The following is a 24,261-nucleotide window of genomic DNA, read 5'->3' as shown; positions in this document are numbered from 1 at the left end:
AGGAGTTATTCAAAATAGGGCCAGCCTCAGGTGTGGTTAATCAGGCTCTGTTCCTTTGCTCTGAGAGTCTCTTTACTCTTCGCTTTTCTACATGTCAGCTTTGTTCTCAGGCTGATTCTTCTGATGGTCACAAGATGGCTGCTGCAAGCCCTGGGCCTGCAGCTTCCCCATTCACTTATGGGATAGAAACCCCTGGTTCCCACAGCCAGAGAACAAGCGTCCTGAAGTTTGTTCTGACTGGATGGATGCAAACTGCAAACCAGTTCCAGTGGCAGGTGGGATAAGATTCTGCAGACTGACTTAGACCAGCAGGGCCCTCCTCTGAAACAGAAGATGGGGTCAGTCTCGCCCAAGTGTATGGCTGCTACACAAAGGAAAATCTGGAGCTGTTCAGAAAGGAGTAGAGAGGCAGTGGATCCTGGGAGGGCAACCAATAAACGTCCGCCATTTTCTGGGCCCTGGGTAAGGCTTCTCGACTGAGGGAAATCCCTGGGAGGGTAGAATGCCTCTTATTGACTGAGACAGAATGTTCTCATCAGTCTGGCCACATGGGGGCTTGATGTCAGACAGTTTGATAGGAGAAAAGAAATAGAAGAATATTTCTTGTACATCTGAGTTTCTGTCCTAGATTCAAATCTGCTTTGGGTGTGTTGCATCATGTCAACTTTGCAACTGAGAAGGCCTCTCGATGGTCTGCATTTTGAGGTGAATCTTACTCCTCTCTGGCTTTGTAATTTTATAATTTTTCTACTTTTAATTTCCCTTTGCCCCATTTCCTCACCTGTTTATTTTTAGTTTTCTGGCCTTGGATGTATTTTCGGATTACTTCAAATCCTTTGTGGGATGATTCCAGGTGTAAATTGAAAGACCAAACAAGCAAACAAAGCAACAAGTAAGCAAACAAACACAAACCAAATAAACTAATGACAAAACTAATGACTAGACTGTGGGAGGGGCCAGGGGATGGCTGTTGGAGGCTGGCAGCCCCTCCCAGCTCCTTTCCCTGGGCCTTGCTGTCTCTCTCCTACTGTAAATTAGTTTGTAAGTTAATTTATCCATTTCTTCTGGATTAGCCAATTTGTTGGCGTATACCTTTTCAAAGTATTCTCATAATCCTTTGTATTTCTGAGGTGTCATTTCTCCTCTTTCATTTTTTATTTTATTTATTTGAGCCTTCTCTTTTTTTTTCTTGGTGAGTCTGGCTAAAGGTTTGTCAATTTTGTTTCTCTTTTCAAAGAACCAGCTCTTAGTTTCATTTGTTTTTTCTTTCCTTTTTTTTTTTTTAACTCTCTATTTCACTTATTTCTGCTCTGATTTTTATTATTTCCTTCCTTCTACTGATTTTGGGCTTTGTTTGTTCTTCTTTTTCTAGTTCCTTTAGGTGTACTTTTAGATTATTTGAGATTTTTCTTGTTTCTTGAGATAGGCCTGTATTGCTATAAACTTCCCTTTTAGTACTGCGTTTGCTGTATCCCACAAATTTTGGCATGTTGTATTTTCATTTTCATTTGTGTCCAGGTATTTTTTGATTTCTCCATTGACTCAATAGTTGTTCAGTAGCATTTTGTTTAATTTCCACGTATTTGTGACTTTTCCAGTTTTCTTCTTGTAGTTGCTTTCTAGTTTCATACTGTTGCGGTCAGAAAAGGTGTTTGGTATTATTTCAGTCGTCTTAAGTTTATTGAGACTTGTTTTGTGGCCTAATATATGATCTATCTTGGAGAATGTTCCATGTGCATTTGAAAAGAATGTGTATTCTGCAGTTTTGGGATGGAATGTTCTGTATGTATCTACTAAGTCCATCTGGTCTAATGTGTCACTGTGTTTAAGGCCAGTGTTTCCTTATTGATCTTCGGTTTGGATGATCTATCCGTTGATGTAAATGGAGTGTTAAAGTCCCCTACTATTATTGTGTCTACTTCTCCTTTTATGTCTGTTAATAATTACTTTACATATTTAGGTGCTCCTACATTGAGTGCCTAGATATTTACAAGTATTATATCCTCTTGTTGGATTGTTCCCTTTATAATTATATAGTGTCCTTCTTTGTCTCTTGTTACAGTTTTTGTTTTAAAGTCTGTTTTGTCTGATATCAGTGTTGCTACCTCAGCTTTCTTTTCATTGAGATTTGCATCAAGTATCTTTTTCCATTCCTTCACTTTCAGTTTGTGAGTGTCTTTAGGTCTGAAGTGTGTCTCTTGTGTGCAGCATATATATGGGTCTTATTTTTTTATCCATTTAGCCACCCTATGTATTTTGACTGGAGCATTTAGTCCATTGACGTTTAAGGTAGCTATTGATAAGTATGTACTTATTGGCATTTTGTTACTCTTTTTCTGGGTGTTTTAGTAGTTCTTCTCTGTTCCTTTCTTCTTCTCTTACTCTCTTTCCTTGTGATTTGATGGCTTTCTTTAGTATTATGTTTTGGTTCCTTTCTCTTAATTTTTTGTGTGTTTATTGTAGGTTTCTGGTTTGTGACTACCATGAGGTTCATGTGTAATAACCTTAAGATTGCTGCCAGCCGTGAAGTGGCACAGCTAGAATGTGGTTTTCTCCTCAGCAGAAAGGTATTTCTGCCTCTGCCACCTCAGTCAGTGTTGTCCCTTGTTGTGGGGGTTCTTTTTATCCATTTCCCAGAGCTCTCTCAGAGGTAATTGTTCCATAGGTAGTTGTAAATTTGTTGTGTCTGTGGGAGGAGGTAAGTTCAGAATCCTCCTATGCCGCCATCTTCCTAGCAATCCACTGGTGTCTCTGCTTCTCTCTCATTCTCTGTGCTGTCTCTGCATTTATCTCTGTTTTGTGGTCTCCACCCCATCTGGAACACTGTGTTAACTACACGGTTAGAGCAAGTCTTATTAATGCTTATTAAGAGGGATGAGATTGAGGATTATTATAACCCCTTGCATCCCCCAAAATATCTTTTGAATTTCCTCATAGCCTGGGCACACATAGTTCAGGCTCAATCAGCCTCAACTTTATTAAGATTCTGTTCTTGAATTCTATGTAATTTCCCTAATCATTCCGAATGAATTCTTACTTAGGAAAAAAAAAGAAAAAAAATTTACTTGAGCTTGCACAAGTGAATCTTTGTTCTTATAAATAAAAGAGTGAAACTAAACAGGTTGGGGTGAAAGTTCATCGAAGAGTCAATGCTGCTGGTACTGGCCATAGATTCAGGGACCATCAAGATTCCCAGGGGACCAGGGCCAGCCTTGTTTGTTTGCATTTAAACTTTATGCTTTGTTCCCTTGGGGATTAAGTCCAGGACCCTGAGTATTGTGGAAAGCCCATAACATTCCAAACTGAATTATTACAACCGCTGCTTCTAGCACTCCCAAAGAAAACAGGTAGCTGTTCAAAGAGCTTCTGGATGGAGGAGGAGGGAGAGGTGAGTAAGCAGGCACTCAGTTCAGCAGAGACTGGGGCTGAGCCACCCTGCCCTGCCCCTCTAGAAGTGCTCTCAGCCCAGGCTAGGTAGCCAGAGACCTGCCTTCCCATTCTGCCTCCAACACCATTTGCCACTGTTGAGTGCTTGGCTAAGTTTCTTTCCCTCTCTGGGCCTCAATTTCTTTGTCTGTAAAATGAGAGCGTATCACCCCATCCCTCCCAGCAGACAGAGTGTGTGAAAACACCTGGGGAAAGCCCAGAGAGGAAAATTCATGGCTCACACCCCACAACATGCCACTCATTGATGAGGGGTGTCCTCTGGGCTCTCTCCCCCATTCGTGCTCTTCACGGTTCATGAGCAATGGCTCCAAACTTCTAACGCCACTTAGGGCACTATTTGAAGGAGACTTGGGTGGCTGATTGTGGCTCTGGCTATACCTGTGCCTGCTGCAAACCCGCCATCTGGTGGACATTTCTGCAAGCTCCTGAGATCAGTATTTCTGGAACTTACCTGCTCAGGAGTCACCTGGGGATGTTGTGAAAAGGCAGATTCAGATTCAGAGAGTCTGGGGTGAATCCGAGATTCTACCTCTCTGACAAGTTCCCAAGCGATGCCTATGCTGCTGCTCTGCAGGCCACACTTTGAGTAGCATGACTGAGAAGACTTGGGACCAGGGCGAGGGACTGCAGGAAGAGGCAGGGAAGCAGTTCCCCTATGGAAGTCTCCTGCTGCGTGCCAAGTCCTATGGCATCAGCAACCCAGTCTGGTCTCTCCAATGTGGGGGCAGCAGTTTGCCCTGTGACCTCACTTCTCTTGCGGATCTAAGCAGAATTGTTGTCTTATCATTTCCTTCAGCTTTTTACTGTTAGTACAGAGTGACAACTTCCCAGCTTCTGACATGCCAGACAAGAAACCAACCATTCCCATTTCAAATAGCTCTAAAGTGCAGTCAAGTGCAAATAGATATAAAAAGGTGGTCAAGTGCAGAATAAGAGGCATAAATATAGCAGAGGAAGAAACACACGTCAAACGTTACAGAAAACACAATTATTGTATTTCTAAAAATTAACCAGAAAACTATTAGCAGTAATACGAGTTCAGAAAAGGCCAACATTGGGAGAACACTCATTGGGAACAAACATAATTCCATAAAGGAGTCAAGAAAAAAAAATTATAAGAGTACTATGGGCGTATAAAGGGAGGTAGAGTGATTGACCAGGGGCGTGGGAGAAAAAAATACAATAAAAATGACCTTAATTTCTAAGGTAGAAGTTCTCAAATTATAACAAACAGGAGAACTTCTTTGTATACATATTTGCGAGCTCTACCCCCAAATTTTAAATTTCACTACGTCTGAGATAAGGCCAATAGAATCCTAGATTTAGAAACATAGTTATTTAGTGGTTTTTATATCTCCCCAAAGACTCCTAATGAACTCCATAAATTGCTAGTGAAGAATAACTGAACAATACAATGATTTTTTGAAGTAACAATGTTAGATTCTTCCTATCAGATTTGAATGTATTACAAAGTAACAATTACTGAACTATACAGCATTGGTTTTTTAAAGTTTTGTAAAATCACTGGTGTCAGAGATACCAGAAAATTAATTGCAGCTATAAGAATTTAATACACCTATGTCAGATCAAAATTAATAGTATGAAGAAGGAATGACTTCTTAATAAACAGTGGTTCAACAACAGTATTCAAGTGAATGAAGGTTGGCCTTTGATCTATATATTCACACTGTACGCTGCCATAAACTTCAGACGGATTAGAACTAAATATAAAACACCATCATGGTTGCAAAAAGCTAAAAACGAACAGAATGACATATTTATTCCAGCTGTGGAAGAGAGCGTGATTCGTGATTCGTTATTCTGGAAGAGAAAGAGGGTAACAGAATTAAAATAGACGTGTTCAAACATACATTGTATCAAACTCTTGAAAACATAGTCTGATCAAACAAGAATCAAATGGAGGTTTGTCAGGTTCCAAAAGTATTTGATTTATTTCTTTAAAATATATATAGATATATATTCTAAACAACTTTTAATATGTAGTAAGACAACAGACAGACACAAACTTGGTATGTTTTGGTTTTTGACGCACTAGAGGCTACCACCACATTACCATACGTGCTTTGAATTGACTCCCTTTGGTATAGACCTTGGAATAAATCTTTTCCTGCCATCTCTGTGCATTTATTTTACCTTCTTTAAATGTGTCCTTGATTAGAAAAAGTGTAGTTCTGCACTGATCTTTTCTTTAATCCAAGCCTATGCACATCTGCTCATGTAAAATTGTACCAGGGAGCCCACGTGTGCACTGTTCTCAATTAGTGCTGGGCGAGGCTCAGAATCATCTGCTTGGTGCATGTTCTCATCATGGTGTCAGAGCCAATTGCACAATAACAAGTGAACATGTAACTGGTCACACAGTAATACTGTCACATTATAAGCAGTATTAGGATTAACCATACATTTGGGGTGCTACTTCTCTCACTTTACATTTATGATAAAGAATTTGAGCAGCTATCCAATCTTATTAGTGAATCAATATTTTTTCTGATTTTTAATGTCTAACTGGCATTTTTTTAAATGAATAAACTGTTTTTTAGAGCAGTTTTAAGTTCACAGCAAAATTGAACAGAAAGTACAGAGAGTTCCTCTATACCCCATCCCCACACATGCACAACCTCCCCCACTATTAACATCCAGCACCAGAATGTACCTTTGTTACAGTCAATAACCCTACATTGACACATCTTCACTAGGGCTCGCTGTTGGTGCTGTACATTCTGTGGGTTTGGACAAATGTATAACAACACGTATCCACTATTATAGTACTTTACAGAATAGTTTCACTGCACTAAAAATCCTCTGTGCTCTGCCTCTTCAACCCTCCCTCCCCCCAACCCCTGGCAACTGCTGATCTTTTTACTGTTTCCATAATTTTGTCTTTTCCAGAATGTCATACAGTTGGAATCATATAGTATGTAACCTTCTCAGATTGATTTCTTTCACTTAGTAATATGCTTTTAAGTTTCCTCCATGTCTCTTCATGGCTTGATAGCTCATTTATCTTTAGCACTGAATAATATTCCATAGTCTGGATGTACCATAGTTTATTTATCCACTTACCTACTGAAGGACATCTTGGTTACTTCCAAGTTTTGGCAATTATGAGTAAAGCTGCTGTAAACATCCATGTGCAGTTTTTGGTATGGATATAAGTTTTCATGAATCAATATTGAAACAAAAATTTTTCAGTACTTCTTTTTCAAGGTACCATCTTAATTTAAATGAAGAGTAGTCTGACATTGGAAGGTGAGCTATTTTGAAAAACATGACCCTTTGCAAACTACTCTGTATATATCAGGATTTTCTCTACAGCAGGCAGCCAAAACCAAATACAGAAATAAATTGGACACTGAAACTCATGTGACTGCAATTTCTGTGATCATTCCAGATTTCAAGGTTTTGTGTTCATCAGAATCTCATTTATTACCTTTGAATTCTGGTTCATTATCTTTGAACCAAGTAATTCTTATAAAATTGAACTTATAAAATAAATATAGCAATAAAATACCATTTTTTTCTGTTTTATATAGCAGGACTCTATAAGATTTTGTTGAAAAACAGGATTATGCTGCTAAAAAATAAAAATAATCTTTTTAAAGTTTGAAAATTACTGAAATAAACAATCAAAAAGAGTAGAAAATGGAGACAATTTCATACTCACAGGCTCACAGGCTCTAAGGAGAGGCTCATTGGAGGCTGGGAGGATATTACACCAGCATCACAGGTTGAGTGGCACAATGCTACGTTTTATAACATGTTGGTGTTGGATGTCTTGGGGTAGGGCTTCTCTCCCTCCTCTGAGATCTCACTGTAGAGGTCAATGGGGATGTCAGATATACAGATTCTGCTCAAAGGCACATGGGTCCTTTGTTCTCCAAGGCCATGCTGCCGATTATTAAATTAACAGTGAACATAACAGCAGTTAGAAAATTTTTTCTCTGGCTGGGCAGTTGATTCCAAGCAACAACTTCTAGGAGGGCTGCCCAAATCTCTGATGGACAGCTAGTTGTCTTTGTAAGTCCCCTTCCTACTGAATGGCTAAAACTTAATCTCAGTCAGTTCAGTGGGATCTCAGTTTGGTCAAGACCTCTCCCCAACCCCCCTACCTAGTTTTGAGAGGAATACATAGAGCCAAAGCCATCCTCTGGGACTGGGGAAGAAGGCAGGACATCTGGGCCTTGGCTGTCATCATCAATGCCTGCTGACACCTGCATTCCCATCTGGTATCCAGTTGTATAGACCATGCAAATAACAGCTATAGCCCCTGCATTCTGATCTTGAGGCCTCTTCAGGCTCTTGGCTCTCTCTCAACTCCTGCCTTGCCCCTCTTGAAGGGCATAGAAAACATCCAGCTACAATTCTGTTGCACTCTAGGTGGGAGTAAGGAACAGGACACACTTGCAGCCATTTCTATTCTACACTTACACCATGCTGAGTGCAGGGGAATTTTATGAGGTGTGTCACTTCCCTGAGCTCCATGAAAAGTGAGGCTCAGATCCCCTCTTATCTCATATTCTCAAGCCTCTCTGAGGTTCTGTGTCCCACCCCAATGCCAATCCCACAACAGACCCCTTCCCCTCCTCCCCTATCAGAGTGAGTCAAATTTTGGGGGACTGATGGGGATAGGAGGGACTATATCTGATTGATCACAGTATTCTTCCATGCCTATTGTTCATACAAATATTTTATGCCCTTAGCCTTTCAGTCTAGGTGCTGATATCTGAAAAGCTTTTTCTCTTAAACCTACTGTCTCTGCTTGGAATTTCAAATGTCTAATTTTAACACCTGTTGACACGAAGAATCCATAATCAATCTATAAATCAAAATTTAGGGTGAGTTTATTATGAGCCAGATCTGAGGACTATAGCCTGGGGCCTGCCTTCCCTAAGGAACGAAGGGCACCAAAGGAGTGGGGTGTACAGAATGGTTATATACTGTCCTGGAACAAAGAGCATACATCACATATGATAGGAATGTCCCTTTTACAATAGTCACGAGATGGCTTTGCTGGCACAGCAGGTCAGTGGTAACAAGGTGAGCACAGTAGGTTGGTAATTACTCCTTAGTTTCTAGGAAGAGATGCTTATCCTTAAGGAAATGCTGTTATGGGGGGAGATACATCCCTATCTTTAAGCCCATCGTTCTTGTCTTTGGGCCATTGTAAATGTTTAAGGCAGATATACAATGCATGCTCAATAGGCCAAGTCAGGCCCTTTTGGAAAAACAAGGTCAGGCCGAATTTGTTTTAAACTAAATGGCTTCCTCATATACTCAAATATATCCTATTGCTTTTCATTTATTCATCAAACCAAAAAGCTAGGAATTGTTCTCTTTGTCTGCTTTTCTACTCTAACGATCTTCCCTGAAGAAATGAATGCTCTACCCTCATGTGTTAGTTCTAGTGAAGGAATTACTGGGAATAAAAAATACATAAATTAATATTTCAAAAAATTGGCCCATTATATACATATGAAACTAGATACCATAAAGTCCTAATTAAAGAACGCAAAATGAGGGGGCCAGCCCGGTGGCATAGTGGTTAAGTCCACATACTCCACTTCAGTGGCCCAGGGTTTGCAGGTTTGGATCCCAGGCGCCTACGCACTGCTCATCAAGCCATGCTGTGGCAGAGTCCCATATACAAAGTAGAGGAAGATGGGCACAGATGTTAGCTCAGGGACCATCTTCCTCACCAAAATTAAAAAAGAATTAAAAATGAATCTCTTCCTTATCAAGATAGGTCAATTCATCATAATAAAACGTGTTCAGGCTAAACAAAGCCAGAACAATTATTTCCATTAAAGATTAACTTCAGAAATTTACTATGCATAAATTCCCAGAAATAATGTATGGGGTCCCAGTTAATTAAAATCAACAAAACCTGCAGTGTCCTTAATCAAAAAGGTTCTCTTCCTCAGAGAGATTCAGATTCTTTGCAGGAAGCAATTAAGAAATGAAGATAGTCAGAGAAAAGTCCCTGCCCTCACGGAGCATGAAGACAGATAATGAACAACATCAGGAAAGTAAACTATGTATACAATAGGTTAGAAGGTGACAATGGCTCTTGAAAAGTAAAGTGTGAAAGAGGGAGTGCAGGTGTTGTGTTGGGTTGGGTTGGGTTGCAATTTTAAGTAGGGCAATGGGGGAAAGCCATTTGAGTTAAGAGCTGAAAAAGAAGAGAGAGAGTTGTACAACTGTCTGGCAGAAGAGAATTCCAGGCAGAAAGGATGACAAGTGCAATGGTCCTGAGGCAGGAGGTACATGGAGCAATTAAGGAAAGACACAGAGCAAGAGTGGCTGGAGCCACTGAATGAGACAGAGATAGTAGGAAATGAGATCAGAGAGATAAGAGGAGGAGGCAAGGATAACGACCTTGAGAACCATTGTAATACACTTAACTTTTTCTCTGAGTGAGATGGGAAGACTTTGGAGAGTTCTGAGAAGAATAACATAAAATGAGTTATCTTTTAAAAGGATCACAGTAATTGCATGGTTGAAAATAGATTGTAGGGAGTAAAGGATGAAAGAAGGGAGTCTAGTTTGGAAGCTATTGCAATATTCCAGGCAAGAGATGCGGGTGGTTTGGACTAGGGTGTGTTATGAGAGGTTCCGGGATTCAATTGGAGACGTAAAAGAAACTTTCCACTCCAAACAAATGGACTGAAGGTATATTCTATTATATAGAGGATAGTAAAGGCAATAGTCTGCAAACAGATCTGAATAGGTCAAATAATAAGAGGGAAAAACATCAGCTCCATCGGAAGGGGAAACACCAGATCAGCTGAGATAGCGGCAGATTCAAATTGGTCATATAATAAGAGGGAAAAACATCAGATTGATCGGAAAGGGAAACACCAGATCAACTGAAGGGAAATGACACAAATCAACTGGAAAGAGAAATACCAAGTTGACTGAAAAGAGAACACATCAGATCAGTTACTTCACAATAAATCAATTACTCACAACATCCACGCCCCACTGCCGGGAGAGTCCTGTCAATCGACACAGCTGGGTGGGAATCACATGTCCTGGGCAAGGCGTCCCTTCCACAGGTGGAACTCTCACCAGGCCTCGGGGTTCAGCAGTTTATATAAGCAGTTACAGACTTTACAGAGCAAGCATTCAGTGTTTTCATTCACAAATGGTTATCAGTGACGCACGTGCACTGAGCCCCCTGGCTATCATCCCAGCCTGGCAGTTGTGTACATGCATTGTTTACCCTGGTTATCGTCCCAGCCCGGCACAGATGGCCAGTCTGTCCCAGGCTGCGGCGCCCAAAGGGCCTTGAAATTTTTACACATTGCAACTATCTCCATGGGAGAAGGGCCAGTTCCCACCACGCAGAAAGCAGCTTTTATATTTCTTTGTGTGCTCGTGGCTGCAGGTTAATGGAGCGGCCAAACATAGCTGCACTCATGTCAAGACAGGGTGGTAGCAGCAGGGGTGGGTAAAAGTGGCCTCCATTGTGTCTGATGAATTTTAGCCCTAATCTGTATCATCATTTTCTTGTATTTAATCTGTCGTTTTTCCTCTGGTTTATTTCAAGATTTTCTCATTGTCTTTAATTTCCAGCAGTTTGACTTGTATGTGTCTAGATTGAATTTTTCTTTGTATTTATCCTGCTTGGGGTACACTAAGCTTTTTGGATCTGAAAGTTGATGTTTTTCACCAAATTTGGGGAATTTCAGCTATATTCTTTCAATTTTTTCTGTTCCATTCTTTCTCCTCTCCTTCTTGGACTCCAATTACACATACATGAGACCTCTTGATATAGTCCCACAAGTCACTGAAGATCTGTTCATTTTCTTTCAATATTTTTTTCCATGTTCTTTAGATTGGACAATTTTTGTTGATCTAGCAAGTTCAGCAATTCTTTCTTCTGCCATTTCCAGTGTGTTGAATTTTTAATCCACATATTGTACTTTACTTATAGGTCTAGAATTTCCATTTGGTTCCTTTTTTTTTTTTTGTGAGGAAGATTAGCCTTGAGCTAACATCCAATGCCAATTTTCCTCTTTTTTCTGAGGAAGATTGGCCCTGGGCTAACATCCGTGCCCATCTTCCTCTACTTTATATGGGACTATGCACACTGCCACCACATGGCTTGACAAGCAGTGTGTCAGTGGGCACCCACGATCCGAACATGCAAACCCCAGGCCACCAAAGCAGAGCCCGCGCACTTAACCACTATGCTACCCAGGCAGCCCCCGGTTCTATTTTTATAGTTTCCATTTTTCTGCTGAAGTGACAGCCATACCTTAGGAGTGGAGACTGTGCCCTTATGTAAAGAGCATGTTCTAGGTCCAGCAAAAAGTGGAACTTTACTAGACAGGTGAAAAAATGGGAAAATGTAACCAATTATGTAAATTAAAAACAGTCAATAGAAATCATTGCCAAGATTACCCAGACGTTGGCATTAGCAGACAAGGACTTTAAAGCACTTTTTATACATATACTAAAGTACTTAAAGGAAAATATGGTCATATTGAATAAAGAAATGGGTAACCTCAGCAGATCCACAAGTAACTTAACTGCATGCAAGAACAAAGTCTAACATTCTTTAAAGGAATACACACCCACAAAAAATTTCAGCACTCCAAATATAAAATTCACAAGTATGGCACACAATCAAAACTTGCCCAGCATGGAAAGAAGCAGGAAAATACGACTCATAATCAAGAGAAAAATCAATCAATAGAAACATACAGAGATGACAGAACTAGACATGGACATTAAATTAGTTTTTACAAATATGTGCAAGGATATAAATGAAAACATTAATATAATGAGGAGGGAAATTAAGATATAAAAAGACACAAAGGGAATTTCTGTAGACCAAAAATATATCAAAATGAAAATACACTGGAAAGAATTAAGAGGAGACAATATACTGCAGAGGAAAGAAGAGTGAACCTGAATATGTAGCAATAGAAACTATCCAAAATGAAGCACAGACAAGAAAAAAGCCTGAAAAAAAGAAAAAAAGAACAGAGACTTGGTGACTGATCTAAATACATTTAATTAGAATCTCAAAGGTAGAGGTCAGAGGTGGCAGAAAAAGCTTTCAGGAATTAGTGGCCAAAATTTTCCAAATCTGATGGAAAGGAAACACAATCTGCAGGTCCCAGAAGCTCGACATACCCCAAACAGGAGGAACGCAAAAAGAACCACACCAAAGCACATTACAATCAAATTGCTGAAAACAGTGGTTAAAAAACAAAACCCAAAAAACTTTAAAGCAGACAGAGGGGAAAAGACACATTACCCAGAGAAATGCAGATGAGAATTACAGAAGACTTTTTATCATAAATTATGCAAGCCAGAAGACAATTGAATGACATCTTTCAAGTGTTGAAAAGGAAAAAATATGTCAACCTAGAACTCTATATCCAGGGAAAATATCTTTCAAAAGTGAAGGCAAAATAAAACTGTTTTTCAGACAAACAAAAGTTGAGAGCATTTATTGCCAGTAGACTGGCATTATAAGAAACGTTAAATAAAAGAAGGACTTTTTTTTTTTTTGGTGAGGAAGATCAGCCCTGAGCTAACATCTGATGCCAATCTTCCTCTTTTTGCCAAGGAAGACTGGACCTGGGAAAAGAAGGACTTCAGGCAGTAAGAAAATGATGCCAGAGAGAAATCTGGATCTACATAAAGGAATGAGGAGCATCAGAAATGCTTAATGTGTAGGTAAATATAAAAGACATTTTATAATCTCTTATAATTTTTTAAAAAATAATTGACTATTTGAAGCAAAATACTAACAGTGTGTAGAAGCAAATGTATGACAACATTAGCACAAAAGACGAGAAGTGGAGAGTGGAAGTACACTGTTGTCATGTTCTTATGTTTTACAGGAAGTGATAACTATTATTTGAAGTTAGACTACAATAAGTTAAACTGTATGCTACGAACCCTAGAGTATCTACTGAAAAATAAAACAAAGAGGTAGAGCTAAAAGCCAACAGAGGTGAGAAAATGAAATCGTAAAAATAGTACTATATTACTTCAAAAGAAGGTAGGAAAAAAGGAAAAGTAGAAAATGGAAAAAAGAAAATGGAGCAAATAGAAAACAAATAGCAAGATAGTAGCTCAACCATGTAGCAAATAGAAAACAAATAGCAAGATAGTAGCTCAAGATAGTAAACTCAACCATGTCCATAATTATATTAAATCTAAGTGGTCTAAACACTTAAAAGACAGATATTAAAAGACAGATATTCTCAGATTAGATTAAAAAGAAACAAAGCAACCAACTATATGATTTCTACAAGAAACCTACTTTACATGGCAAAAGAAACCATCAACAAAATAAAAAGACAACCTACCAATTGGGAGAAGATATTTGCAAATCATATATCCAATAAAGGGTTAATATCCAAAATAGATAAAGAACTCATACAACTCAACAACAAAAAAACAAACAACCCAATTAAAAAATGGGCAGAGGATCTGAGCAGACATTTTTCCAAAGAAGATATACAGATGGACAACAAGCACATGAAAAGACGTTCAACATCACTAATTATTAGGGAAATGCAAATCAAAACTATAATGAGATATCACTTCATGTCCATCAGAATGGCTCTTATTAAAAAGACAAGACATAACAAGTGTTGGAGAGGATGTGGAGAAAAGGCAACCCTCAAACAGTGCTCGTGGGAATGTAAACTGGTGCAGCCACTATGGAAAACAGTATGGAAATTTCTTGAAAAATTAAGACTAGAACTACCATATGATCCAGATATTCCACTTCTGGGTATTTATCCAAAGAACATGAAACACTAATTCAAAAAGATATATGCACCCCTATGTTCAATGCAGCATTATTCACAATAGCCAAGATGTGGAAACAACCTAAGTGCCCATGAATGGATGAATGGATAAAGAAGATGTGGTATATACACAATGGAATACTACTCAGCCATAAAAAAAGACAAAATCGTGCCATTTGTGACAATGTGGATGGATCTTGAGGGTATTATGCTAAGCAAAGTAAGTCAGGTGGAGAAAGCCAAATACCATATAATTTCACTCACGTGGAAGAGAAAACACCGATGACAAACACATAGATACAGAGAACAGATTGGTGCTCACCAGAGGGGAAGGGGTGGAGAGGGTGAAAGAGGTAAAAGCACACGTCTACGGTGACAGATGGCGACTAGACTTTTGGTGGTGAACACGACGTAGTCTATACAGAAGTTGAAATATAATGATGTATACCTGAATTTATATAATGTTATAAACCAATGTGACCTAAATTTAAAAAAAGAAAATAGAGGCACCGGCCCTGTGGCGGAAGCAGTTAAGTGCACGCACTCCACTTCGCGGCCCAGGGTTCGCAGGTTCGGATCCCAGGCGCGCACTGATGCACTGCTTGGTAAGCCATGCTGTGGTGGTGTCCCATATAAAGTAGAGGAAGATGGGCACGGATGTTAGCTCAGGGCCACTCTTCCTCAAGAAAAAAGGGGAGGATTGGCATCGGATGTTAGCTCAGGGCTAGTCCTCCTCAAAGAAAAGGAAGGAAGGAAGGAAAGCAGGAAGGAAGGAAGGAAGGAAAATGGAAAAAAAAGAAATCTACTTTAAATATAAAGAAACAAGTTAAAAGTAAAATGATGGAGAAATGATACCACATAAACACAAATCAAAAGATTTGGTGGGTTTTATTTATCTAAAATACAGAAAGATTCTTTTGCACTCAGGACACAATCATTGGTGAGTAACATTTTAAAAGTGCCATACTGATCCCTAAGCACTAACCTTTGTCTAGAATAAAAAATAATCACACAGTACTGTAGAACAGAAATATAGTGGGAGCCCCGAAGTGAACCACATATGTAATTTTAACTTTTCTAATAGCCACATTTAAAAAAGTAAAAACAATACTGGTGGATACATGCCATTACACATTTGTCAAAACCCATAGAATGTATGAAACCAAGATTGCAATCAGTTCACCTAACCCATTACCTTCAGAGTGGTATCTATTGCCTGTCTGACCCCATTTTTCCATATGGTAGCCCCCTTACAGGCTTCCCTTATGACATTTTCTGAGGTGCAGAGAGCTAAGGAGACCACTGTTCCATTTTGCCTGGTACTAATAAAGTTCCTGGGACATGGGACTTTCAGTTTTAAAACTAGGACAGTGTCAGGCAAAGCAAGATGTGTTGATCACCTTATGCAGAGGTCATTTCCTGCTCAGGTACTTCCAGTGCCCAGCTGGGCTCAGAGCAACCATCAGTTCCCTCAGCTGAGCCGAGTTACCACAAGAATTGGGGAATTCTGGGCAGAGGAGACACATGTTGTGAGAGGGGGCTGAAAGCAACGAAGAGGTCTGGAAGAAGGTAAGAGGATCTGAAAGGATGGTGGCAGGGGTGCAGGGAGGGTGTGGAGAGGACGCTGGAGAAAGTGGTTGGGTCCACTTGCTAAGAACCTCTGACACCGTGTTAAATAACTGTACATCATTCCATCCTGTAAGAAAAGAGGTGGCCTCTCAGAGCGTTTGAAGCAAGAGAGCATCTTCAGAGCAGATGTTTTAGGATTTTTAGGATTATCATAATTTATTCATGTTTTCCTCTCGTAAACTTAAAAGACAGAGAATAGAGATGTAAAAGACATACAAACCGGGCCGGCCCCGTGGCTTAGCAGTTAGGTGCGCGCGCTCCACTGCTGGTGGCTGGGGTTCGGATCCCAGGCGTGCACTGACGCACCGCTTCTCTGGCAATGCTGAGGCCGCGTCCCACATACAGCGACTAGAAGGATGTGCAGCTATGACATACAACTATCTACTGGGGCTTTGGGGGAAAAAAATAAATAAATAAAATTAAAAAAAAAAAGATATACCAACCAACTTCAGTATATGGACTTTGGTAGGAACTTGAAAAACTGTAAAAGGAAATTATGAGATAACGAGGAAAAGCAAACACTTACTGGATATTTAATGATCTTAAGGAATTTAAAAATTTTAACTATGGTTATGCTGTTTTAAAAAGGGAGGGGAGAGAAAAACTGTATTAATTCAAGAACAGAGAGAGAGAAGGGGGGGGGAGAGAGAGACAGCGAGCTTTGACAGCCAGCGGACCCTCTCAAACCTTCCCCACAGTAGCTTCGGGGCTCAGGGGTGGAGTGCGGCCCCACCTCCAAATTGTCTCAACCTAAGTCTAAACTCAACCTGACATTCAAGGCTCTCCATGTCAAGATACACAAGCATTCCTCCCCCCAGCTTTTCCTGATAAGAATAGGGACTTAATAGGACAGCAAAGACACATTGAGACTACAGGTGCCAAAGAGCCTCGGCGGCGAATCCCTGCCTCGGGCCCTTGTGAGGGGACCGCGTCTGCGGCAGAGCCCCAGATTTTAGGGGAGGCCCAGTTGTCCCAGGAGACACGCCTCCTTTGAGTGTGAGGCAGCGTCTGGGCAGAAACGATATTAAGAGGATCACTGCGGGTATGTGAAAGGGAGAAGGCCCTTTGGTTCAGCCTTGGACTACGCCCTAGCTCTCAGGCGAACTTGCAGTGAGACCCTGGCCAGGTCAGTCCCCTCTGTGAGCCCCAGTGACCGCATCTGCAAACCTCGGGAGGTGGCAGAGACACTCTAAAGGCCCTTGCAGCTCTGCCATCCTGTTCTCCTCTTGGAGAACGCTGGCTGCTGGAATGGGCTGTAGAAACCCCCACACAGCCGATCCCTAACAAAGAGCCGGAGTCCGAGCACGGTCCCGCCCCCCGCAGGTTTTGGAAGCTCCGGGAGGCTGAGGGGCGGGGCCCGGGCGCGCGGCAGCCAATCACCGAAGGCCTCGGGCGCAGGGGCGGGGCCTCGCGGGCAGCAGCGGTGGCCGGTCGGGGGATAGCGTCCCGCGGCTCCGGACCCGGGCCGGACATGGGCGCGGTCCGGGGTTCCTTGCGAGGCGCGCTGCTGCTTCTCCTGGGCGTAGCGGGGGTCGCGGAGGGGGCAGGGGGCCTGGTCCCGGGCAGTGCGGGTGAGTGACTGCCGGAGCGGTGGTTCGGAGCGTCCGGCGCGTCCGCCTCAGCGCTCCAAGATGGCGCGGGCAGGGGGCGGGGTGCGCGCGACCGCCAGGGCGGACACGTCGGGTGACCCTGGGTCACGAGGTCCCGGCCGGCAGGGGCGGGGTGCGCGCGATCCCCGGGGCGCCACGTCGGGTGACCCCGGGTCCCGAGGTCCCGGCGGGCAGGGGCGGGGTGCGCGCGACCCCCGGGCCGCCGCGTCGGGTGACCCCGGGTCCCGACGTCCCACCGGGCAGGGGCGGGGTGCGCGCGACCCTCGGGGCGCCGCGTCGGGTGACCCCGGGTCCCGAGGTCCCACCGGGCAGGGGCGGGGTGCGCGCGACCCCCAGGGCGGCCACATCGGGTGACTCTGGGTCCCGAGGTCCCGGCGGGCAGGGGCGGGTTGCACGCGACCCCCGGGGCGCCGCGTCGGGTGACTCTGGGTCACGAGGTCCCGGCCGCCAGGGGCGGGTTGCGCGCGACCCCCGGGGCGCCACTTCGGGTGACCCCGGGTCCCGAGGTCCCGGCGGGCAGGGGGCGGTGCTGAGGCGGGACGGGCGAGGAACCCCCACCCTCGCGCTCCCTGCCCCGCAGATCTGCTGAGCTGGGAGCGGCGCCCCGGGTGCGAGGCCTCGCTCTGTCACCCTCCGGACAGGGCCCCTCGGGTCTCTGTCAGAGGGTGACGTGCCTCCGCCCGGGATCGCCGCGGCGGGGTGGGATTCCCGACGCGCGGCCGCCCCCGCCGCCCTGGCGGTTGCTGTGACTTGACCGTCCCTGGGTGGGGAGAGGCCGCGGCGGGCGCTGGGCGCTGCGCCGGCCTGCTGGGTGCGTCTGGGGGGAACGGGCTGCCCCCCGAGTCCGGTTCTGCTGCCGCCGGGGTGCGCTCGTCCCAGACGGCGCTGGGCTGCGGCGGGAGACCTGACACGGGAGGCCCGCCGGGCTGGAGGAGGGTTCTGTTCTTGCTCCTGAGGCTTGAACCGGGGGTGGATGGGAAACGGTGCGGTGCTCGTGGAGGGTCTCCCGCGTGCTGGGCTTTAGGAGGGGCTCTCGGCCCAGGGGGTGGGTACAGCAGGACACAAGCAGCTCGAATTCAAGGCAGAAGCTACCAGAAGAGATGAACGGCTGTGTGTGCACGGAGTGAGAGAGACGACGTCCCCCTGGGGTGGGAGGAAAAGCCCAAAACACTTCTAGTGTTCCCTCAGGAGGGTGGGATGGGACCTTATGCTGCAGTCCCAGGATCTGTGTGGCCTGGCCCCTGATAGTAGCTCTGTTTCTATTTAAGATGTTTTGTAATGGTACGAAAGAGGGAAAGATGTAACATTAGGGGCTGGGTTTCACTAAGTTGACATTTGAGGAATTATGTAATAGTCAGCCTAGAATCCTGAAAAAGAATGTAATGAATTTTAAGTTAGAAAAAGCAGCGCCTATCTGGAGGAAAGTAATAAGCAGATTCTCTTCCCAAAGAAGGGTCTTGGCCCACACTGTAGAAAGAGCTGGGATTGGTGATAGACCAGATATAACAGTTTATTCTGGTATGCTGCTAAAAGTTCCTGTCTTATATCCGTACACTGAAGCAATCTTTCATTAATCATACTTTTCACCATGTGCCACTTATAGAAGAAGTGAGACAATGTCAAGGAGGTGGTTTTTATATGTTTGTAAATGTGGTTTTTGAAAGAGCAAAACAGATACCACAGGGTTTGTTTATTAAAAAAAGTATTTATTGAGGGGCCGGCCTGGTGGTGCAAGCGGTTAAGTGCGTGCACTCCGCTCTGGCGGCCCGGGGTTCGCCGGTTCGGATCCCGAGCGTGCACGATGCACTGCTTGGCAAGCCATGCTGTGGCGGTGTCCCATATAAAGTGGAGGAAGATGGGCACGGATGTTAGCCCAGGACCAGTCTTGCTCAGAAAAAAAAAAAGAGGAGGATTGACAGATGTTAGCACAGGGCTGATCTCACACACACACAAAAATATTTATTGAGTGCTTATTATATGTTAGACGCTGTTCTAGGTGCAGGGTTGCTGCTCTCAAGGAGCTTACATTCTAGTGGAGGAGAGATAGACAATCAGCAGATAAATAAAATGATTTCTGGTAGGAATAAATATGCCTTGACGGAAACCAGATGACAACATGGAGAATTGTGTGAGTGGAGGGGGAGTGGTTTTTTGCATAGTGATGACAAGAGAGGCCTCTTTGAGAAGGTAAAGTTCAGAACCAAGATCTGAAGGCTTGTGATGGTGCTGTCCTTAGGAAAGACAGGGCTGGGGACCAGGCAGTGCACAGGCACTGAGGCAAGAAGGAGCAGGTGGTCGGTGTGGTTGCCACATAGTGCACAGGAGAGCAGGCTAGGGCTGGGGGTGCTGAGCCTTGCAAAAAGCCACATGAGGATTGTAGATTTCATTTTGTGTACAGATAAAAACCAATAGACTTTTAGGTAAGAGATGTGTGCTTTGATTTATATTTTAGATGACCCTGCTGCTGAGTGAAAAAAAGTGATTGTAGTGGGGTGGGAGTAAAAGCAGGGTGACCAGAAGTTCTTTGCAGCAGTTGAAGCAGGAGATAATGGTGACTCAGAGTAGAGTGGTGGTAGAGATAGAAGAGGAGAGATTCAAGATGCATTGCTGATGGATTGATGTAGGAAGTGAGGGAAGGAGAAATTAAAGATCACTCATAGATTTTTACTTTGAGTAACTTAGTAAAAAATGATGCCATTTACTGAGTTCAGGAAGATGGGGACGAGCAGGTTGGGGTGGGGAGTGGGGGGAAGTTTGGCAAGTGAAAAGAAGCAGAAGTTCCTTTTTTTTTTTTTGGTTAGGAAGATTAGCTCTGAGCTAATATCTGTTGCCAATCCTCCTCTCTTTGCTGAGGAAGATTGGCCCTGGGCTAACATCCATGCCCATCTTCCTCTACTTTATATGTGGGACGCCTGCCACAGCATGGCTTGATAAGTAGTGCGTAGGTCCCTACCTGGGATTTGAACCTGTGAACCCCAGGCCGCTGAAGCGGAGTGTGCGAACTTAACCACTACGCCACCAGGCCGGCCCCAGAAGTTCCATTTTTGTGTATGTTTAAGATGGATTTTAGGAATAACTGCCCCACGTCCGCTGCTTAAGCAACTGGATTTTATACCTGTCAGTAATCCATTCAGCAAATATTTGTTAAGCTGTTAATAGTGCCAGACACCATGATAGGCACTAGATATAAAGTGGTAAGCAAAAACAGATATGGTCCCTGCTTTCATGGAGTTTATGGTTTAGTGGGAAATTCAGACGTTAACTGTCACCAAAAAATGTATAATATCTACATTGCTAATATTATGTAGTTATGTTAGTACATATCCATTTATATTGTAAATCTGAAGAATGTATTTGAGGAAAAATCATATGGTTTAGTCAAGTATATAGCACATAATATGGGGGACTCTTGTATTACAAGAGTTAGTGTAGTATTAAGAGAAACATTCTGACCATGGAATTTACCATTGGGAGCCGGAAGTTCGTACTTTTAGATATCTTGTTTCATAGATGGGAGGTCTCCAGCATAGAGTGGGGAAGGGAATTACCCCAGAGTAGTGGTTATTAGCATCTGAGAGGAGGGCCTGGAGAGTCATTTGCTTCAGTTGTTTCATAATGATGACTGTCGCATTCAGGGTCTTTTGACTCCCAAGGGAACGGAAACCAAGGTAGCTCGGGGATTAGGGGGCTGTTACGTAGCATCTAACAGGGAAGCGCATGGAAATCCAAGGGTAGGAAATTCAGCACAGCACAAGCCCAGGGACTGCTGTGGGAACTGGAAAGCTGCCAGGACTCAAGACAACTTTTAGAGACAGTCTCTCTCTACCTATAACTTCTCTCTGTGCATCTCTCTCCACCAGCCGACTTCCTCTTAACTCATGGTTTCTGCCCCACCATAAACTTCAGCTTCCCCAGCCCCAGCTCGTCTTGACCTTATAGCTGCAGGGCCCAGCACCAGCTGGCTGCATAGCTCTGTGCCTGAGCGTGTGATTGAGTCCTATTTGTCTTCTGGCCTAGGCCCAAAACTCATGATGTTTGCTGAATTGTGGGTTGGTCACCATATGAAATGTGGCACTGAAGTGGCACAGTGAGAGCAATAAAACGTCTTGTCCTTTTTTTCATATGATAAGGCTTTGTATAACTAGGAAATTATTATGTGCTAACCAATAAATAAAATTTTTTGAGCTGAGCACTGTGCTAAATGGGCACAAGAAGTTTATAGTCAATCCGGGGAAACCACAAGTACACACATGACATGATTAGGGAAGAGTTAGGTGTTAGTTTCCAGTTCTGACCAGAATAGTATGGCCTTAAAGAGCAAAAACAACATGGCTCGGGGTTGTTGGCGAAGAAAGGCTTCCTAAGAGTTGAGATGGGATTTAAGCTTTGAAAGCTGTTTGGGATTTAGGTCAGCAGGAAGAGGGCACTAAGCCTCCAGGCAGAAGGCTGTGTTCAAGGTGAATGTAGGCTTTCCTTGTTAGAAAATAATGGATCATATGGTAGTTCTATCTTTGATTTTTTTTGAGGATTGGTGGTTACCAGAGGGGAAGGGGGGAGGGAGGAGGGTGAAAGGGATAATTGGGTACATGTGTGTGGTGATGGGTTGTAATTAGTATTTTGGTGGTGAACATGATGTAATCTATGCAGAAATAGAAGTACAATGATGTACACCTGAAATTTTTACAATGTTATAAACCAATGTTACTGCAATAAACAAAAAATTTAAAAAAAATAAAATAAAAAATAAAATAAAATTTGAAAAAAAAAAAAAAAGAAAATAATGGAAGGTCAGGGAAGGGAAGGTGAGAAGAAGACTTGGAGAATTTAGAATTGGAATAGCAGGAAGCCATTGTAGGCCCTTGACTAGAAGAATGACTTCATGAAAGGTCTATTAAAAAAATTAATCTGGCAGTCATTTTGGTAATAGAATCAAATGAATATAATTGGCTGTTGCAGCAGTGCAGTATGGGACAAGCAATGGAGAAGGATATCTGTAATTTGCAAATGGTTCAGAAAAAAACCAAAGTATATATCTATCTAGATAGATAGTTAAAGCAGTTTGACAGGATGTTAGCAATGTTGAATCCAGGTGGTGAGTATATAAATAATCATTTTACTGTTTGGCTCTTCCTTGGCTGATGATATATTTTATGTGTATACATACAAACACGTGTATATTTTTAAAGGGCTATATGTGACAGTTGCAAGAATGCATTTATAAGTTAATGCAGTTGTCATTTAAATGTTTTTAAAGTGAATGTCAATTTCCAGGCTGTTTTGAAAATAAAAATTTGATTAAAAGTAAGATCAGATTTTTTATTAACATCTTTTTTTATTTAGAATGACCTTTTTCCAGTATCAGCTCAGATTAGTTTTTTCCTTCTCAATAGTGTAGGATATATTATATATATGTTTCATATATGTATTCTGTTTTAGTAATTCTTTACAAAGACGTTAATTAGAGGAAATCTTTATTTTCTTTAGAAAAGAAAACAAGAGTGGCTCTTCATTAACCAAATTGAATTATAGCTTTTGGGAGGCTTCTGTGGCAAAATCCCTTTTAACTTCAAAAATCCTGTAATTATATGAATATTTTAGTTTTGATTAGGGTGTGTATTGGTTTTGGTGTGTATTGGTTTTTTTAAATGCTGATTGGTCTTAGAAGTTGCACTTTTCCCTTATGGCTGGAGCATGTGCTGCCTGCTTACTTGCCTGTCCTTACTGCTTTCATGTGGCCCAAACCAGCAGCCAAACCTTCAGGGTTCTAATTATTGGATAATTTTGCTTGCATAGTTCTAGGTTACGCTGATACCTTCTTAAACCCGACATACATGGCCTTTAGTAATCAGTTTTTGGTTTTTATTAATTTTATAATTACAGACTCTTGGAATAAGAATGCAAAACATGACACTGTGTCTTTAATGAGGATAACACCTGTGCTTTTTATGTCCATTATGTCAATATCAAGTTTTATTTTGAAGTAATTTATCTTTATCTGTTCAATTCCATTTTAGGAGAAATAAGCAGTTTTAAACTGTTTTTCTTGAAGAACAAGAAATTAGAATCAAATTATAAAAAAAAAACATTTCTAGAATTCTAGAATTCGTTATCTTCTCTTGTATAAAACATTAGGCCTCAGAGAATTTTTTTGCACTCAAATAGTTGAATGACCCAATTAATCCATTTTAATAGCACTAAAAAAGACAAAGACCTTTAATTGCCACAGTAATTGCATTTGAATCCCTTCCCCCCCATTCTTAATGAAGGCGTATGAATTGATGTCTATTTGTAGACATTTATTTCTTGAAAAATGTGCAGTGTTAAAGATTCTAATGAGTGTTTGTTTCAAAGGAAGAAAAATATGCACTAATATAATAATGGCTAAGGATAAGAGTAGAGTGTGGAAGATGTGATGGAGCGTAGGACCCCAGCCTGTTCATGGAGGGTGGCAGTCCTCTCAAGGGAGGACGTGCTGTTGCAGAGGAGTGCTTGGTTGAGACGGGGAAGGGAGTTATTACCAGAAGACTTCAGGCTCCCCTCTTTAATCCCATTTTGTCAGAAATATCAGAAGGCTTTTGGAAAGACTAGAAGGAAATATGTCAAAATGTCAACACAGGTTCTGGCAGAACAGTGGGAGTCTAGATCATTTTTCTTCTTATATTCCAAATTTTGGGGTTTCTTAATGAAAAAAATAATTATTTAAAAAATTTAACTTTGGGAGTCACTCCACTATAAATTTTACCTTCATCATTAAATAGGAAAAAAAATAGACTTTT

At 42.3% G+C, this 24,261-nt stretch overlaps 1 protein-coding gene and 1 long non-coding RNA gene across 2 annotated transcripts in view; one reads left to right on the top strand and one right to left on the bottom strand.

Moving 5' to 3' along the window:
* Positions 1 to 4,461: 4,461 nt before the first annotated feature.
* Positions 4,462 to 10,823, bottom strand: LOC147913273 (uncharacterized). Its single transcript, XR_015549044.1, has 3 exons — positions 10,435 to 10,823; positions 7,133 to 7,279; positions 4,462 to 5,268 (listed from the first exon to the last, which is right to left on the bottom strand). It is a non-coding gene; the product is annotated as an uncharacterized LOC147913273 (long non-coding RNA).
* Positions 10,824 to 17,310: 6,487 nt separating this feature from the next.
* Positions 17,311 to 24,261, top strand: part of RECK (reversion inducing cysteine rich protein with kazal motifs) — a 117,866-nt gene continuing 110,915 nt past the window's right edge. The window contains 1 exon segment of the mRNA XM_087419503.1: positions 17,311 to 17,446. Coding sequence (XP_087275629.1) covers positions 17,347 to 17,446 — 100 coding nt within the window. The 5' untranslated portion in view covers positions 17,311 to 17,346.

This window comes from Ceratotherium simum, chromosome 29, assembly GCF_057802395.1.
Source record: "Ceratotherium simum simum isolate JZ-2026a chromosome 29, ASM5780239v1, whole genome shotgun sequence".
Classification (NCBI taxonomy): Eukaryota; Metazoa; Chordata; class Mammalia; order Perissodactyla; family Rhinocerotidae; genus Ceratotherium; species Ceratotherium simum.
The sequence above is the reverse complement of the archived record's forward strand: the minus strand, read 5'-3'. Positions and strand labels throughout refer to the sequence as shown.